Here is a 15,053-nt window from a genome sequence, read left to right on the forward strand (position 1 = left end):
AGTACCCCGAAAAGCTGAATATCTTTGAATATGAAGAAAAGTTAAACCACTTCGCAGTTAGGTAGGAACGTGATTTTAAATATTTTATGTACACACATTTGATATACTCGCAAGCTTGTTTTTAAGTAAACTTTGTCCTAATGCTGATTTGTTGTCTACAGTGCAAAAAGTGATAGGAAAGCTTTTTACCAATCAAGCATTGTTGAGGTTTAAATTGTATTATTACAGTTCGTGTGTTATTAGTAATAAGGAAAATTAATTTTATTATTTATGACGCAGGAAGATTTTGTAATATTACAACAAATATTTTACTCTCAGTATTTAAGAAAAATTACGACTGTGAGAAAGATTTCAATGTATTTACATACATATGTACATGTTATGTCATTGTAATTCAATATTTTGTGTAGAAGGAACATTTAAGCTATCAACTTTATTTAGTGTATACTCACTTGCTACTCTTTGAGATTATACTATACATATACGCTAGCGGACAGTGAAATCCGGACAACCCGTCGGTTTGTATTTAAAGGAAGATCGGTTTATAGAATGTATAAGCTTAAAAACTGCTGACGACATTGAAATCAAGTTATTTGAAGATGTCGGTACCGAAGTAGGCGCAAGAACTGCTAAGGACATTGGAATCGAGTTATTTGAAGATGTCGGTGCCGAAATAGGCACAAGAACCAATCATCTTTTTGTAAAATACTTTGGAAATAAATCACAACGGTTCCGATATCTTCACTAATGCTTACTTTATATATTGTAAAGTTAACTATTCAGGTCGACTTCAAAGTTCGGGTATAAGGGAATTCACAACATATCTTTGGGATGGGGAAATATTACAAACAAAGTTTCATTGATATTGGTCGAGTAGTTTCGGAGTTATGGTTTTTGAACCATATGTGGGCGGAGCCATACCCACTTAAAATTTTTTTATACCAATCTTTATAATGAAATTTAAGGTTTCTGGTGCTTCCCCTTACTGAATTAAAGCATTTTTAATAGTTTTCAACATAAGTTTCGTATGGGTGGTGGACGTGGTTATAATGCGATATCCTCCAATTTTGGACTGTATAAAGTAGTATCTAAAAGAAAAGATCGATAGTCGATATACAGAATAGAAAAATTTTGTCGCTCAACACAAAAATTGATGTGGACCCACTGAAGGTGAAATATTTTATCCAGGGCTAAAGTTAAGGTTAATAACTATGGAAATGATTGTAAAAGGACTGTTTGTCGACCAAAAGGCAAAAAAATTGATTGTACAAACACCACAAAAAAATTAAACATGGGGCAGAAAAATATTGGTGTGGGGATGGTTCAACTGTCAAAGTGTTGGTCCGTTATTTTGGATAAAGGTCATAATGATCGCCATTGAGTACAGGGATATTTTGGAGGATATACTGGTTAATTAAAAACCCAAACTACATTTTTTTGTTTTTATTCAGAAAAATATATTTTACACTTATTAATATGACCAATGGAATTTCTTCTTATCAAAAATTTGTCAGTTTTAAAATGCAGAATATTTATTTAATATATTTCGGTTGAATTACGTAAAACATTAATTTGACTAAAACAAAATTGTTTTAAATACAACCACTTTATAGTTATTAAGTAAAAACTGTACACACCTATTATTTTGTCCATGAATGTATGTATATGAATTTATTATTTATGTTTTTGTTACAATGTATAATGTGTATACAGTATTTTTCGTTTAATTGAATCTATGGTTAATTGGTTTCCCCGTTTAATAGAACGGTGTTATCGGGCTAAAAATATAGAATATGTAACACATATAAATTTTCTCAGGTAATTGGACTCGGTTAATTGATTTTCCCGCTTAGTTGGTTCAAAATATATGTCATCAAAAATCATTTTTCTTTTAAATTTCCCCGGTTAATTCCACCAAATTATATTGTTGAAAAAACTAATCTTCTAATCAACACTGTATAATTTTTTAATCATAAATTTAAATAACAAATATATATACATATGTACATAAAAAGATTCATAGATACCTGTTTAAGTGTATAAAATTGTTATTGCATTTTTTCCTAGGGGATAAAGGGGGATAAAAAGTCCTTAAATTCGTGTGACGAAATTTATGGATGGCCCCTAATGTAATGTATATAAATATTCAAATATTTGAAAAGCTTTAAGTGCGCATACATACATATGTATGCAGTTTCCTTTAAGGGGTTAGGTGGGTTTAAGAGGTTGAAGACATGAGTATGTTTATATTTTTTTTTTAATACAATCATATATGTATTTCATTCAGCATTAAAGATATATTTATAGATACAGTATTTTGTGAAATTTATATTTACAAATTCCGTCCATAAAAAGGTTCTTGCCGTGGACATCATAACTCATATTGGTTCATCAAAATCGTATCCACTGACTTAAAAAAAAACATTCTTGAAATTTTAATCATATCGATTTAATACTCTTGCATAATATTTTAATATTGTACTATTTATTAACACAAACAACTTTCAAATTTTGATTCCCACGTAATCGCTTAATTCACCAAATGGTCCAAATAAGCGTGATTCCTGTAATTGAACAAACTGTTAATTTAAAAGGGATTATTTTAATTGAATAAATTGTTCAATTAAGCGAGTATCTGTTAATTGATTCCCCGGTTAATTGAACGAAGATTTGTGCAAATTTGATGTGCAATTAAGCAAAAAGTACTGTATTTATATTCTAAGAGTTCTCTCCCAATCACGCGAGTTCGGTGTATGGAAGTACAACAATAAACTGTTTGAAAGTTATATACCAGAAAGCTCGTGGATTATCGGAGAGACAATAAATCTTTATTCAAAAAATGTTCTATCGAAGTTTGAAGTGGAACAACAAAGAAGATAACAATCTTCAAATTGAAACTATTATCATATGGGGCTAAGCATTTATGTATGTAAATGCCTTAGGCAATGACACATAAATGAACTGATGCAATGGTAATAAAAACTGAAACAAATTCTATCTTCAACTACTTTTATAAAGTTCATCATAACTCAGTTCAGTTCATAATTTTAAATTTTTTCTCACTCCAATGAAGTAACTTGGGCTCGAATATACATATGTATGTATGTACGTATGTAAATTAATTATGACCCATAATTGGTTCTTTAAAATATTCCGTTTATTTTGAAGTCGAATGATTTATCCACTAATTTACAATCGTTCCTAACAAAAGTTGCTAAGAGAGTATTATAGTTTTGTTCACATAACGGTTGTTTGTAACACCTAAAACTAAAAGCGGTAGATATAGAGTCATATATGTATACTAAAGTGATCAAGGTGACGAGTAGATTTGAAATCCGGATATCTGTCCGCCCGTCCGTCTGTCCGTCTGTGCAAGCTGTAGTGATGAGCGATATTTCACTACCGGTGATTTTTTCACTGTGATTGAAAAATCACATATAGCAACTGTGATCAATTTTTGTAAATATCAGTGATTTACAATCGCATTTGCAGTTCAGTAATTTGAGTTCGATCACAGTAGCTATTGAAAAATACAGTGCTTTTGTCAAAGAACGTATAATAATAATGTAAACTCGCAACTTTTTGAGTGCGAAATTATAATGGAACCTAGAAAACTCGCCACTTCGAAAGAAAAAAGTACACCACAGCATCAGGGAACTGAGAACAATGATACAAACAGACGCAAGTGATCTGAACAAAACACTGACTATGGCGCAGATTGTAAACGCGAAGGAGTTAACGAAATGCGGTTAAGAACATTTACGTTCGAATTCTTAATAATATTTTTTTAAAAGGATTTTTTGCAGATCTACCTTCATATATTAATTTCAATATATTTCTTTTTTTTTTTCTTTCTTTAATAATTATAATATTTCATGAAAATATTTGCTCATCTGCCAAAAATTCAGCAAAACGAACGCAAATCAGATTCACGCACACAATAATCAATACACATACGCTTGTCGTCACTTTTGCCTTTTCCTCGAGTACAGTTAAAAGAAGCAAGTGGGATGGTCGATGGCAAGGAGGGGTCGCGGCGGAGTGGTCCCCGAATTTCCTAATGATATATTTATTATGGATTAAATTATACAGAATTGGAAAAAATTTAAGAATTATTTTGAATTAATATATTCTTAATTAAATTACCCCTTAATATACTAATTCAATATATATATTGAAACGCCTCTGCCCATGGTGTTGTGTCGAAGGTGTAACGGCGATATTACGCGAAAGCGGCGTGACGCTACATTGTGTTGTTGTTGAGTTGTAGCAAAATGTTGCATGTTGACCGATTTAACGAGGAGGCAAGAAATCTCCTCTTAAACACATGCCTTTCTAGTCTATTATGTCGAAAAAGACCCCATAATTTAGTTGGAAGCTAAAATATAAAGGAATTAATTAAAAACCATATGTAAATATTATTATTAATTTCTATGGAATTTGTTTTTAAGTTATTCAAATCAAACTGTTCGTTAGTTTTCAAAAACTAGTTGTAGTGATATCAAACAATGTTATAGTTTTAAAAAATGTTTGTAATAAAAAAAATATATATATATTTTGTTATGGATAATTGTGTTGGCTTATTAGTCCTTCAAAGGAACGGAAATATGAGATAAGACTAGTATTGACTAGAAGGTTCTGTACTATTAATGGTCGAACTGGTTGATAATATTTGTCAAAAAAATTTTAAGAACACATCGCGCCACGATTCCGATTACTTTGGCGGTCGGGGTTTGACAACGATTTAAATGGGGTATCACTTCACATATTGAAATTACCCTGTTAACATTCAATAAAATTAAAATTTTACATTGATTTAACGTTTTTAAGCAAAAAATGAAATGTTTGATCTTTAAAGCCGAATATCTCGAAAATTACCTATAACCCTATATATTTATATAATCCTCTTTCCAACGGTACAATCAGATCGCGACACCAAAGAAATCGGAATTGTGCCCATATAGCAATATTACTTTGTATTTGTTTCGATTAACAAGCTGATGAGCAATGGTAGCAATCAGAGCGAATTCACTCTTTTGTATTTGCCTTGGTGGCAGAAAACCAGCTGATTATGAATTTTATTCGCCTTATGTGTTTAAAACCAATTCATAATTACATTAAAGCAAAAGCGACAAAAATTTCGATGGGAGAATGCCAATTTCAATAATAAATATTAACGAATCCAAACACTTGTGCACATAATTTATATAATTTATACATGATTATGGCAAATAACATTGAAAAAGCGAGAGTGCTTATAGTAGGAGATTCAGGTACCTATCCTTATTATATTACTTATACAAACGTAAATAGCTTTAAGTATTGTGTGATATATTCAGTTTTTATCTTCTAGGAGTTGGCAAAACTTGTTTAACACACTTGATAGCACACAGTGAATCATTAACACGTCCAGGATGGACTGTCGGATGCAGTATAGAAGTCAAGCTACATGAATATAAGGAAGGGACCCCACAGCAAAAACCGTATTTTATTGAATTGTTTGATATTGGTGGGTCATTAAGTCATAGAAATACACGAGGTGTATTTTATACACCTTTACATGGAATTATTCTAGTTCATGACTTAACAAATCGCAAAAGTCAAGAGAATTTGCGACATTGGCTCTTCGAAATACTTAATAAAGATGGAAAAGACATTAAAAGTTTAAGCTGTGATAATACATTTGATCCAGAACAATTTGTAGGATCGACACAACTTCCCATGTTGGTAATTGGTGCTAAGCTGGATCTTTTAGAGGAAAAACGAAAATCTAATCAAATTCAAAAAATTGGTTCCATAGGTAGGCTAAATAAATTAAAAATGCTTTTTGTTCAAAAATACATGGGTGAAATTACAGCAGAGCATTGCGCTGCGGAGGAGATATGGTTAAATTGTAGAGATTCTCGTAGTTTTGCTGCGGGAACAACTGATGCCGTAAAACTATCTCGTTTTTTCGACCGTGTAATTGAGAAGAAAAATCATTCACGCGACTCGACCAGTGCAACGACAGATAGAAGAAAACACGCAAGCTTGGAAATTGGAAATAGAATAAGTTCGCAATTAACTTGATTTAAACAAGGACAAAATTGATATAAGGAACTAGTTTAAGAATGTATTATAGTGGAATTTATCTAACTCGAATCACCATAATCTACAAAAAAACTTCGAGTTATAGAATTTTCATTAAAACATACAATTTTTCAAAAAGCTGTAAAATATAGATTTTTATCCAGTTTTTATGTACAGTGTACACAGATTAAAACGTATATTTTGCAATTTTTTGTTGCAGTCTGTTATTGTTTGGCTATTGACGTCTGTATTCTATGCCTTTGTTACAAGATTTATGTAATCCATAATTTTTGTTCACCTCCATATTATATAGGGACTATTTTAAAATCGTGCCTCGATAGTTCAAGAGTTCGACCGTATTAAAAAAATTAAATATAAACAAAAAATTTATATCCATAATAATCTTCTAAAATTTTTATTGAGTGCCCCTACTATCATGAAATTTTAGCCTGGAGGCCATTGCATTTGACGTCCTCCAAGAAAGTGCAAATGCAAGTGGTAAACAGACTGTGCTCCGTGTTGACCGTTGTTTATAACAACCCTGTAGCCTTTGTCTAATCCTAGATCTTTAGCTACTTTAGCACCTACTAACATAAGATGGCCAAGTAATTCACCGTCATTTCCACTTGCTTGGGATAGTTGAACAATAGGCTTCCTAGGTATAACTAGAAAGTGTGTGGGCGCCTGAGCATTGATATCATGAAATGCGACACACTAAAATCAATCGGATGAAAAAACATTCAAAAAAATTAAATGTAAACTAACCTTATCATCCTCATAGATAAAATTGCATGGAATTTCTTTTCGCAAAATTTTGCCAAAAATTGTGTCTTCGGCTGCGCTCGCTGTTTGAGCTTTCTCAACTTCGCTAGACATCTTCGCAGTATTGGTCAAAGGTCGAGGCAAGCTAGGAGAAGTCAATTTTGAAAGAAAAATATTTGGAAAAACTAAAATGTATACCTTTTCCGAAAACCCAAAATTGCACTCGAAATGAAAAAACGCATATGCATATAATAGTTCCAGAATTTTTTTATGTGAATAATAAGAGATGAAACCACGAAACAGTGTTGCTTTGATACAAAGTTCATTAACATTACAGACCGTTTTCACAAGGCATAAGCAAGCCTCAACTTTCATACAATTCAAAACAAATATTTGCATGTATTTAATATTTTTGTGTAAAAGTAGTAAATAATGTACAAATTTTAAGCTTTCGGTAAATTGTTTCGTGAGATATAGTATTTTGAGGGGCAGAAGTTTTGGTAATTAAAAAAAGAATTGAGAATATATAAAGTGTTCGAGAAAAAACTTTATTAATAAAACTCCATTACTGAAAATTCCTCATACATAGATGGAATTGGAAAAGCTACTCCTCTAATAAAAGGAGCAAAATTAAGACAAGTACTTTCATTGACAGTGCCGATAGTCTACTAAAAATGCTTTGATGACAAAAATGGGAGAATTTTTCAAATTTTGAAAAATGAATGAAAATTATATACTGAACTTCCCTAACTCGAATCACCATAATTCGCAAAAAAAAAACTCCGAATTAGAGAGACTTCCGAGTTACGGAAGGTAATTTGTATGAAATTTCACTTACATTGCCAATTCAAGAGTTGGAGTTATGGATGTTCAACTGTATATCTTTAAAATTACGATCGATTTCATTATTCTGGTTGACTTTATACTCTATATTATTATATTATGAATAATGTTTTTGATCCATTTTATCCAATTCATCTGCTCGTTTATACACAAATAATTGTCCTCCTATGTTTATACTTATTTACCTTTTGGGATACTTAAAGATTTACTAAGTATATCCACATATGTACATATATTTATCTAACAACTCTACTCAGAAAAAAACATACAATTTTTGTTGTCATAGAACTCCAATGCGAATCGATATTAAACAAGTCTTCGAATTTTCATGTTAAAAAAAATTTTATAAGTAAATTTTTAATTTGAAAATTCTGTTTTATAAATAAAAAATAACCATTCGAATTATTTTTTTAGAATAAAATGTCGAAGTCCGTTACCAGCTTGAAATCGCAGTCGCGTAGAAAACCATCAAAGACTCATTTGGCGAAGCCCAGCACGGTTAATACTGTGATTACTGAACAAGATGATGTTCCTGCAGAAGAAGACTCAGATGTTCAATTGTAGGGTTATTTTTAAGATTTTAATTTAAAGTTATTACTTTATTTTATCGGTTTAAAGAGTTACGACAGGTAAACTGCAAGTAAAGAAGTGGCGCGAACCTGATTCAGATGATGAAGGCAATCCAGAGCATACCTATGATATTGCTGAAGCTTGGCGAAGTCTTTTTAGTTTATCATCGTGCCACCAAATAATCCTGAAGTACTTAAATATATACTTTAATTATATCTATTTCATTTTCAAGCATTTACTTACCTTAACTTTCAGAGAAAATGTTCAACGACGTTTACAACTTTTGGTTGGAATGAATGTTACTCAGGAATTCCCCTGGAAACAAATAAAATATAAAAATTTGATAGATCAATTTGAAAATATAGAAGATGGTGATTTTATGAGCTCAGCACTTGAAGGGTTTAATTTAGAGGATCATTTGCTATTTGGTTACGCACCTATTTTAACAGAAAATCAAGATGATGTCCCTGAAGGCGATCCATTCATTGTCTTTTTGAGTCCTGCAGATGCTAAAATAGCATTAACTATAATTCGAAATATGGAATTATATGAGCGCTGGCTTGTAAACAAACGTTTGATAAAAAAACCTCGTAGGTGGATATCACTAGGTAGTGAAAATGAAGTAAACATGACTATGGAGCAAGTCCACTCGAGTCCGTTAGAGGTTGAAGTGCAAAGTGTATATCCTTTAAAAATACCTGTAGTCAAAGAGTTTTCTTTACGGAAATCTTCAGATATACGAGATGGATATGTAGAGTTATTACCTAGTGAATCAATAAAATTTGAAAATGTTACGCGCCGTCGAGTTACTATTGGAATACAATCCGCACCAACTTTAATTGATCTAGAGCAGCAAACCGATCCCACATTTCCAACAAATGCTTGGGCACAATATCTATATGAAATAAGTGATGAAGGTTCGTGCAAAACACCTCTATCAAACTTTATATAATTTATTAATATTCCTTAACCTTTTGAAATATAGATGGAATGGATGAAACATCAGAAGACGAGACCTCTAAGGATCAAATGCACGGCCCAAGCAGAAGTCCCACACCATCACCAATGGAACCTCCAATATCTAAACCACCACCCGTAATATCATCTAATATTCGACTGTTACTGGACACCCTTGAGTTCAATCAGATCGATATGTACCGGTAAGCTGTCTTCTTGTATTTTTTTGTCATTATAAATTTTAAGGTACCGGACAAAACCATATGTGTATGTAAAAAGTAAATACTTATGTATTAGCGATTATTTGATTACAAGGTTAAATTATAAGGAATGTATTGGACGCGAGTTGCTGAAAAAATCTAAGTATTTAATATCAATTATATATGTAAATGTATGTATTAATCATAAACGTGCCACAGTGTTACTAAATTTTTTATTAATACCTTGTTTACCTAGTTTTTAGCTAACTAAATGTGTTTATTTTTTATAATTTTAGTAATGATTATGCATATATTTGTAATAAACCTATTGAACACTACACAACTCCACATTTAGAAGAAACCTTGTGTTTTGCTAATATATCCAAGAGCTATGAGCGCTACGTTTGCGGGATAGATTGGTATTCCTCACTGTCAGGATTAATTGCTACCTCTTATACATTCAATACACCTGCAACAGTTGAAATAAGTACATATGTTTATACAGAATTTGGTAGGATAATTTGTCATTAATGGTTAATCTATTTTAGTCTCTCGGCATGTGGATGTAGTTCAACGTGCTGTATTGCAGCCAAATCCGATTTTAATGTGGAGTTTTGCTGATAATTTAAATTACAAATTAGAGTTCGAATCATCTCAAGAAGTGACCGTACTCTCATTTTGTCCACACGACCCTAATCTTTTATTCGGTGGAGGTAAAAATGGTCAAATAATTGCTTGGGATTTACAAGGTCGGGCAGAAAAACTTGACGCTGAAGAAATACTAACAGCGGCACAATCCAAATATCGTGTTTTAATAGCTGATTTCTTAAAATGGACAATACAGATAAATGAAGATGCTATTGTACCGCCGGTCATGTCATCAGCTTTAGAAGTGTCACAAAAAGCTTCAATCACTGGAATATATTGGTTGGGTCAACATTTTTATGTAAATTCCTTTGGAAAGACTCTTACTGATCCAAATAAAGATGTTGTACATAAATTCTTTCTCACTTGCTCCGTGGATGGAACAATTTCCTTCTGGGATTTGGATTCAACAAATGATAAAAAACTTCAAGCTGGAACTTTAAGACATGATCAACCCAAAGCTCTGACTCAAAGTGAATCCATCTATAAAAATAAAGTGTTAAAACCTATATTTACTATTGTATTTAATGAACCTATAACATCCGTATTTTGCGATTCATCTGTATTTCACTGCAAGGTCCCAGATTCTGCAAAAAAAAAAGTAAATTCGAATAATTTTGCTACAATTTTAGAACCAATTAATCCAAAAGAAATAAGACAGTCTGTTATAACATCATCATTTTATGGACACATTGAAAGACTGAATTGGTTAGGCTCATATGCCGATGAAGAATGCCGCGAGACCGTTTCTAAATCTATAAATTTTGCTAGAGTTCACGATGGTCCAGTAATTGCAATAAGGAAGAATCCATTTTATCCAGTTGTATTTGTTTCAATAGGTCGGGCTATATTTGCAGTATGGAAAGAAAATTTTAATTATTCGCCAATATTTTGGAGAAAATGTTCTGCCGATTTGACAGCGGTGACATGGAGTGAGTCGAGACCTGGAATTTTATATCTCACACGTATTGATGGGAATATGGAAGCTTGGGACATTTTAGGTAATTGCTATACAAAATATCGTACAAAGTTTTTATATATTCTGAGTTATGAAAAACCATTGCTAGAAAAAAATACGTAACACATATTAGCCGCAAACTCCAACCATTTACCATGATTCAATAATTGAAGACTATTTAATAAAGCAATAGTCTCCTTATTTCACTACAAATCGACTTTGCTAATGCACTGTCACTGTTCTTTGGAAGTTTAAGGATGAATTTCGCAGAATCAACTTAAATATTTAACAAAATGTTTTTATATTATCGCTTTTTTTCAAATCTATACTTACTATTATAAAGAGGAAAGATTTTTATGAATGTTTGTAATGAATAAACTCAAAAACGACTGTGCCGATTTCAAAAATTCACCATTTGAAAGCTACATTCGCCCCGAGTAACATAGGCTATATTTTATCCTAGAATCTCAACTTTTTGGAAATAGTTCCCAGGTAAGGGTATCAAAAAGACTCCGTGATGGAGAATCTTAATCAGAAACTGAAAATCGTCTTGCAAGTAATTCTCTTTGCATCGCAATCGCGTATAACTTTTGAAATGTTTGTTTAAACCCGTGCGAAGCCAGAGCGGTCTGCTAGTACATTATAAAATTTTGAGAATATATTCAACTTCGACTTTATAGTAGATCATTCATATTATTTATAATGAAACTAAGTGAAACTTTGGACCAAAAGGACTGTTTCATAAGGCAGCGTATTTGGTTGAATCTTTAATTCATATATTTTAATATTTATTATTGTGGTAATAATATAATAATTCTAATATTCTGCTGCGACAGAAGTCATCCATATTTATTCTATAATACGAAAATCACAACTTGATCCCACAAGTTATAATATAATATTTTAACATATTTGTAAGCGCGAGACGATGATGCCTGCTACAATGATATTTTGGGCGGTGGAATAATTACGGCGATATCGGAACATCGCCCTTCAGAACCTGAGAAGCTACTTGGAATTGGTGATTATAACAGCAGTTTCCGCATGATGAAGTTACCACAAAGTTTTTACACTCCAGAGCCTAAAGAACTGGAGGTTTGTTGATGTTAAATAATATTTCAGTTTTATTATTATATTATTTTTCGTCTTAGAGAGTTAAAGAGTATTTTAGTAAGGAAGAAAACCGTAAAAAATCTATTCAGGCTTGGGAGCATCAGTATTTCGAAAATAATCGTGACATAATTGAGGCAAAACGTCAAGCTGAATTGGATGCTAGGAAGGAACTAGAACGACTTGAAAAGGAATATATAATAAATGCAACGCGCAAAGTTAAGGAAGGCGAGGATGAGAATAAGTATTATACTATCTTCATTATATATAAATATACATTTTTCTAAACAATCAATATTTCTGTTTTATTCAACTTTCAGAGATGAATCTAAAAATCTTTCATATACAGAACGAATGAAACGTAAATGGGATGAATTGAATTTAAATCGTTTACTAAGCATTTTAATGTCACGCAAGCGTGTTGATGAAGAAAAGCTAGAGAGAGAAACTCGGCTTGAAAAAAAACATTTAGCTTATGAGGCTGCAAAGAAACAATCCTTAATTCGCATCCAGCAACGAGTGGGTGAAGAAGTAGCATCTGTAAGAGCAAGGATACTACCTCACGAAAAAGTTGATCTACAACGTATCGACATGATACTTTCATCTGTAAGAGTATTAATGGAGGCCGTCGATGATTATGTTGACACTGAAATGGAATCCAATGAAATAGTAAAAGACTTTGATGCCTTTGATACTTTAAGTTACATAGATTTCTTATATCGTGGAGATCATCGTCGTCGTTTGCTGAACAAGTCAATAGGTGGGAATACTGAAAGATTATATTGGTATGAATGCATCCAAGACGAAGATCTCTTAGAAGAATGCAGTTGGTGGTATGACAGTTTTCTTGACCCCCAAATATCCATAAATGTTAATAAGAATAACGAAATACAAAATTTGGATTCCGATATGAGGTTAACATATACGGGAGACTAAACGTGTAAAACATTAAATACAATGAATATTAAAAATACCATACATTTTCAATGCTAATTGTTTAGTTTTAATTTTCGTATACATACACATTCTTATGAACGTTAACTAAGTTAACCTTTTTAAAAGAGTAAGCTCAACACATCATTGACCATTTTAAAGTGAAGTGTCATATAATATCACTCTAAATAAAAACTGGTAATGGGGTTGGTACAGCTCACTTGTTTAAAATAATTTCTAATTTCATCTGATATTTTCACTTAACAATATATAAATCAAATCTTAATTAATATATCGGAATGTAGCTATGCTCCAATACTTTTGGCACTGCTATTCGAAAAAATGTCGACATCAGAAAGTAACTTTTCAAGGCCCTAAGTACCGAAGCTGAAGACCTCACCTCCACTTTTTACCGCTTGGTTTTATACGGTATATGTCGGTTAATATGTAATATATCTTAGCCCCATGGAAGGCGGGCGGACGGACGGACGGACGGACAGATCGGTTTTCAACGCTACTCCTCATCCTGGTTACTTTGTATATAATGGTCTCTCAGAAATTCTAAAGAAATACGGAAGAGATGTTGTGCCCGCGCCCTCGGAGAAGCAAGGAATGGACGGTGGCCGCTATTCTGATGCCCTCAAAGCATCAGGATGGCGGTACTTCCGTGCAACTACCCAGCGGAAGCTATTGAGGCTGGAATGTTGACCACCCTTCAGGAGGTTATTATGGGTGAGGTGCTCAAAGGTTGGAAACATCCTCTGACGTTTTCGGGCATCTTCTTCCGGTCAGGACTATTGTTGATCGACTGCAGAGATGAACAAACAACATACATAGAAGGACTGGGCCGTCACTCTGTACGAGGCGAGGAGATGATATACCGAGCACTTACTACATGACGGTATTTCTCCCAAGAAGCGCAAGACATCGGAATATAATAGGAGAATGAGGGTATGCAGGATGGCAAGACCTGTGAGGAGAAGGAACCACTCCTAGAGGAGCCGGTTCTATGATCCCAACCCTCATGTCGATAGCCCAGGTGAACCTGCACAGAGCTAAGGCAGCCTCGGCTGTCATTTCGAACAGGTTCATCATGGATAACTTGGGTGCCCTCCTAATACAGGAACCATGGGCTTTTAAAGGAGAGATTAAAGGCCTCACAGGAAACAATAGGAAGGTAATTTGGGATCTCTCAAGTGAAAGACCCAGGGCCTGTGCGGTCATAAGAAGAGATATTGACTTCTTTTGTCTTTCAGAGTTCCTAAGAGACCTTGTAGCAGTGCAGGCTGGCTGGTCTTTGCTTCAGCCTACTTTCCGGGTGACTTGTCCGTGGCGCCACCAGCTGAAGTACAGAGGCTGGTTGAATACTGCAGCTTGGCTAATCTTGCCTTGGTACTAGGCTGTGATGCGAACGCGCACCATTGGGAGTGGGGGAGCAGTGATTGAAACAAAAGGGGTGAGTCCTTATTAGAGTTTATAGTTGAGTGTATAGCGAAATAAGCGATGAGGGTTGTCAGCCAACATTCGTCACAAGGGCTAGGGAAGAGGTACTTGATGTTATTCTTAGCGACCACCCTGCGAATGGTCTGGTATCTCAGTGGAGAGTCTCCTCTGAACCTTCTTTGTCAGACCATAGGATCATTCGATTTGAGGTGGATGTTGGCCACCAACCTTCGGTACGGAACCCAAGGAATATAAACTGGCGAAATACTTGGACTTAACGTTTTAAAAATTGTGCATAACGGTGGTGAAAATAATTGCCTAGGGATCGAGGAAAGGGCAGAATTCATTGAAAGCATGGTCACAGATGCGTTTTACGAGAGTTTCCCGCTGATCCGTCCAAGACCAAAAAACAAAAATCCATGGTGGTCTAAGATACTTTCATCACTAAGGAAATCAGTGTGTCGACTGTTCAACAAAGCTAACAAAGCACTGGAGAAGGGAATGAATACAGGACAAGTCTTACAGAGTACAGTAAGGAAAACAGAATTGCTAAAAGAGATAAT

The 15,053-nt window shown here is 33.5% G+C and overlaps 3 protein-coding genes across 5 annotated transcripts; 2 read left to right on the top strand and 1 right to left on the bottom strand.

Moving 5' to 3' along the window:
• The first annotated feature begins 5,036 nt into the window (after positions 1-5,036).
• On the top strand, positions 5,037-6,262 carry LOC105212845 (rab-like protein 3). 2 transcript variants are annotated; one of them, XM_011185159.3, is made up of 3 exons: positions 5,037-5,273; positions 5,354-5,800; positions 5,861-6,262. In XM_011185159.3, exons 1-3 carry the CDS (start codon positions 5,219-5,221, stop codon positions 6,067-6,069), a joined length of 711 nt encoding a protein of 236 aa, XP_011183461.1. In that variant the 5' UTR covers positions 5,037-5,218; the 3' UTR covers positions 6,070-6,262. The 2 variants fall into 2 exon arrangements, with proteins under 2 accessions (XP_011183461.1, XP_011183460.1); XM_011185158.3 differs by having other exon boundaries at positions 5,042-5,273; positions 5,858-6,262.
• A 193-nt stretch (positions 6,263-6,455) lies between these two features.
• Positions 6,456-7,188, bottom strand: LOC105212844 (adenosine 5'-monophosphoramidase HINT1). The gene is made up of 3 exons (XM_011185156.2): positions 7,030-7,188; positions 6,835-6,976; positions 6,456-6,783 (listed from the first exon to the last, which is right to left on the bottom strand). Exons 1-3 carry the CDS (start codon positions 7,161-7,163, stop codon positions 6,514-6,516), a joined length of 546 nt encoding a protein of 181 aa, XP_011183458.2. The 5' UTR covers positions 7,164-7,188; the 3' UTR covers positions 6,456-6,513.
• Positions 7,189-7,875: 687 nt separating this feature from the next.
• LOC105212862 (dynein axonemal intermediate chain 3) lies at positions 7,876-13,250 on the top strand. 2 transcript variants are annotated; one of them, XM_029040619.2, is made up of 10 exons: positions 7,876-8,023; positions 8,089-8,234; positions 8,293-8,433; positions 8,500-9,161; positions 9,230-9,404; positions 9,698-9,888; positions 9,950-11,047; positions 11,924-12,099; positions 12,156-12,358; positions 12,435-13,250. In XM_029040619.2, exons 2-10 carry the CDS (start codon positions 8,095-8,097, stop codon positions 13,048-13,050), a joined length of 3,402 nt encoding a protein of 1,133 aa, XP_028896452.2. In that variant the 5' UTR covers positions 7,876-8,023; positions 8,089-8,094; the 3' UTR covers positions 13,051-13,250. The 2 variants fall into 2 exon arrangements, with proteins under 2 accessions (XP_028896452.2, XP_011183486.2); XM_011185184.3 differs by lacking the exon at positions 7,876-8,023 and having other exon boundaries at positions 8,030-8,234.
• The last annotated feature ends 1,803 nt before the right edge of the window (positions 13,251-15,053 follow it).

The sequence above is a fragment of the Zeugodacus cucurbitae genome, chromosome 5 (genome assembly GCF_028554725.1).
Source record: "Zeugodacus cucurbitae isolate PBARC_wt_2022May chromosome 5, idZeuCucr1.2, whole genome shotgun sequence".
In the NCBI taxonomy this organism is placed as follows: Eukaryota; Metazoa; Arthropoda; class Insecta; order Diptera; family Tephritidae; genus Zeugodacus; species Zeugodacus cucurbitae.